Here is a 4324-nt window from a genome sequence, read left to right as displayed (position 1 = left end):
AACTGACAGGTTTTTATAATCAGGAGGTGATTGGAAAGTGGACACAGGTGAAGCAATTAACCAGACTAGAGACAGGTGTAGATGGGCATGGCAGGAAGGCAAAAGAGTGACTGGGGAGGAGTGAATAGTGACAGCAAACATGAACAGGAAAAAACTAAACTGAAACAATAACTCAAACCGAAACAAGACAATAATCAAAACAACAAACTGAAAATACCAAACTATAACAGAAACAAGACAATAATCAAAACAACAAACTGAAAATACCAAACTATGACAGCTTTCCACGTTTTCTTCCCTTCTACTTCAAGTTTTTAAGTTTGGAAGTTATTTTGCTGAAAGGCAAGAAACTATGTGGCTTTGTTATAATTAACCTTATAGGCTATATGTGTATTGATGCTGTAAATTATATTGGCCATCTGAGAATAACAAAAAATGTTACATTAGCACTGTAACTATAAGTGTCTATATATATATTTATAGGCCTGTATTTTTAATGAAAGGTTCAACCCAGCAGTTAAAAGTGGGCAGTCTGTCGGGAACTTTTACACTTTTCCTCCCCAGTCCACCCCTGGATGTACAACTTTTTACCTTTTGGAATCAACCCAGTTCCTCATGGCTTCCACAGCAAAGCAATATTAGTAAACACAAAATTACTAAGTAACTCAGTAAATTTTACTGTTCTAACATTAGTCGTGGTAGTAGACTGATCCCTCTCACATACAGATTGGGTTTGTTTAAAATTTTGCTAGTAACTGTTTGCAGTCAACTTGTCTGTTAGTAAAATATCTCAGGAATCATTAGATGGATTTTATTAAAACTTCAAATAAATAAAATAAGCACTGGATCTAGAACTAGAAGTTGTTTTGTAGCCAGTCCATTGGCTGCGTAGCCAACAGAAGAGTAGCTATAATTCAGTCAGTGTTAGAGATGTGGTGCTGGTTGTAAGAGTCATTCACAGCTCCCACTCTGAGTGCAGTGTTTCCCACAGGTGGCAGTTTTCACAACACTGTCCTTCAGTGAAACTAGGACTTCAGCAACAGTGATCAGATTCTCTGACACGGAAACCTGTTGAACCCAGGTCTCAGAGTGGAATTTTTCAGATACTCCTGTTGCAAAAGAAGCTGCAATGTGTCAAAGAGACAGACGGCTGAGTCTAAAGTAGACTAACAACAGTAATAATGGTGTATGGCATTTGTGCTAAACAAAAGTCTGCTTATTCATCATTTTGGATGTAACTGTTGATATGCTGAAGAGACTGGTGTCTGTGCACGTGTGTGTGTCAGCACCAGCTAGTGACTCAGCATGGAAACTACCATGGGTTCAGCAGGAACAGGATCACTGTGGAAACATGTCACTTTTTCAGAAACGCTCTGATGTTTCCAGATCGCTCATGTGTAAACAGGGCCTACGTTTCTCAAGAGTACAAATCAATTGTTTTATAACTTGGATGATTTCTTTACAAAGTGTGAAGCTGTTCTTATTATAGTGCATTTTTTGAGGCTTCTCAAAGAACTTTTGATATCTTTTATTTTAATAAATTAGTTTCTTTTCCTGTTTGAAAAGGAGTCTGCGCTCTGGGTTGGCCTCACTGACTCTGTCACAGAACCTGTGGAACTCAGGAAGCCTTCCCTGACCTCTTATGGGTGAACAGAACCGTTTCTGTCTTGTTTGGGTTCGTGCTCCTGTGTTTGAGGCATGGTGGAGAGACATCACCTCCACAGACGGAGCCTCTGGCCCAGTTACTGTCAGTCGTTCAACTAATGATTGCTGTCTAAGAGTTACATTAAAAGCTGTCTAGTTCTCCTTGAGATATGCTGGTATAGTCATCTAGGCCATGGTAAATTCAAAAAAGTTAAAAAACAAAAACAACTGGACTTCTATTCTGTAGTTGAAGACGTTTCGCTTCTCATCTGAGGAGCTTTCTCAATTCTCAAGTTTGAAAATGGACCATTCATTGACAGTGTGTTTTATAATCCAGTGCCCCCTGTAGTGCAGAAAATACGGTACATGCAGGGTTGCAGGTACAGAGGAAGTGAATCTCATGCATGTGGGGATATGTGCACAAGAATGCTGCATGGGCGTAAAATGTTCATGATGCATTCACTGACCCTGATCCTGGCTTGGATATATGCATTACTGTCCGTTTTGTCACAGAAATGTCGTTGTTTGTTGATGTTTTTTCCCTCAGTGTTTAAGTAAGTAGTGTTCTGAGAACTGTATACAGACTCCTGCTTTACTTCTAAGCAAACAGACTTTCTTGTAATCCTTGCACTTTAGTTTTCCAGACTTTTAATTTTTTTATTTGCCTGAAATGTCCTTTGTTTCTCACTTTTTCTAAAAAAACTTTGCACTCTTTAGAATTGAGAAAGCTCCTCGGATGAGAAGTGAAATGTCTTCAACTACAGAGTAGAAGTCCAGTTATTTTTGTTTTTTAACCTTTTTAAATTATCCGTGCGATATTTAAAGATAGACACGCGCGCGCGCACAAACAGGCCAGGTAAGTGTTTAACCACGACTTAGTTGTCAGGGAGAAAACAGAATAGGATGTAAAGTACCAGAAATGAATCGCTGGCATCTTTGCACGATGTTGTGGCTCACACAGCTGGCTCCGCTGGGGTAGACCACCGTCTGCTCGTCCAGGAAACACAAGTTATTCCTCACAGCTGTCCGCAGGCCGAAGATGAAGTCGGACTGAGATAATACAGACGACATGTCTCCTTCGGTTTGGTGTTGTATTAAATCTACAAAAGGAAGCAAATAAACCCTACAGCAAACCAATCTTTACAGCTTTCCGAAGCAGAGAACGAGCAGCGGCCCGCGGGGTGTTAGAGTCGCGTTGCTAGGCGACGGCAGAGATCTCGCGATATTTGCTCTTGTCCCGTTATGGCGGTTCAGGCATACCGAGAACAGATATGCTCTCAAAATGAGAAACCTGTTTGATTTACTTTATTGATTCAAGGCTCACTCAGGCATTAGAGTAGGCAGGCCATATTGTTGTAATGGTGATATCTAAAAAGTAGTTTAAATAAAATTCCCCTACAGTTCTGATAGCGCATATGCTCAACCAGGAGCGGCTCCTGGGCATAAATATTAGTGGGCCGGACATTTGTTAGGGATATTTGTTGCCTAATGTTTATTTTTTTGCTGTTTTGTGCACAAAGGTGTCTTGTTTTTCTCCCTCCCAGCGGGTTGAGGCTGTGTCTGTGAGAACAGTCCAGTCTCAGAATGAAATCAGATAAACGCCTCCAGCACCCAGCAGCCACATCCACCCCCTCACAAAACGAGACACAACTTTTTGAATTGGATCTCTAAAGTAATCTGACGTAATAATTCGACAAGAATGCTTCCAAATTAACACATTTAAATGAGGAGAAAAAATAACTTGTGGGATGGATTTTTCTCTAAAAACTGAAACTTTGGCAGGTTAAAAGTGACAAAATTAAACAAATAAATACATCATGAACTAATTTCATGCAGATGTCCTTTGAAATAAGTAAATGTACCATTAAATAAATAAATTACATAAAAATGTCATATTAAATAATTAAATTATTATAATATAATTTTTATTTCATATACAGTATGCTTTGCCTGCCTTCATCTTACATCCTGCTATTGTGCTGGACACTCTCCGGTACATCTTTACACAGCCTGCATCCTGTCTGCTGTGATAAACCCCGGCTTCTATTGCTTTGTTGTGGAAAAAATCAATTTCCAGGCACTGTTAGATGAAATCACTCATGGTATCCTTCCGTGAGTTTTGAATCATTTGATTATCTCTGTGATCTCTTACAGAGGGATCATAGAAATGCTGATACAGGCCAACCAGCTCCGCTAGAGCAGCAAAATCGTCCATTTTGAATGGAGCGCAAAGTTACCAAACTTAGGAGGTGCACGACGATGCGCCTTATAGTCCGGTGTGCTTTATATATGACAAAAGTTTGAAAATGGACCATTCATTGACAGTGTGTTTTATAATCCTTGGCGGTCTGATCCTCGGCTACAGAAGCTGGCTCTCGGGACGTGGAATGTCACCTCTCTGGTGGGGAAGGAGCCTGAGCTGGTGTGTGAGGTTGAGAGGTTCCGGCTAGAAATAGTCGGGCTCACCTCAACGCACGGCTCTGACTTTGGAACCAGTCTCCTTGAGAGGGGTTGGACACTCTTTCACTCTGGAGTTGCCCAAGGTGAGAGGCGCCGAGCAGGAGTGGGCATACTTGTTGCCCCCCATCTTGGTGCCTGTACGTTGGGGTTTACCCCGGTGAACGAGAGGGTAGCCTCCCTCCGCCTACGTGTGGGGGGACGGGTCCTGACTGTTGTTTGT

General features: G+C 41.2%; 1 protein-coding gene across 6 annotated transcripts in view; it reads right to left on the bottom strand.

Moving 5' to 3' along the window:
- The window catches only part of cfap57 (cilia and flagella associated protein 57), a 55475-nt gene extending 52642 nt beyond the window's left edge, over positions 1 to 2833 (bottom strand). For all 6 annotated transcript variants that reach the window (XM_037975328.1, XM_037975330.1, XM_037975331.1 and 3 more), the window contains exon 1: positions 2559 to 2833. In XM_037975328.1, the coding sequence (XP_037831256.1) occupies positions 2559 to 2715 (157 nt within the window). In that variant the 5' untranslated portion in view covers positions 2716 to 2833. The remainder of the gene's footprint in view (positions 1 to 2558) is intronic.
- Positions 2834 to 4324: the final 1491 nt, after the last annotated feature.

This window comes from Kryptolebias marmoratus, linkage group LG4 (genome assembly GCF_001649575.2).
Source record: "Kryptolebias marmoratus isolate JLee-2015 linkage group LG4, ASM164957v2, whole genome shotgun sequence".
NCBI classification, from domain to species: Eukaryota; Metazoa; Chordata; class Actinopteri; order Cyprinodontiformes; family Rivulidae; genus Kryptolebias; species Kryptolebias marmoratus.
Note: the sequence above shows the minus strand (reverse complement) of the source record. Positions and strands in the feature narration are given on the sequence as shown.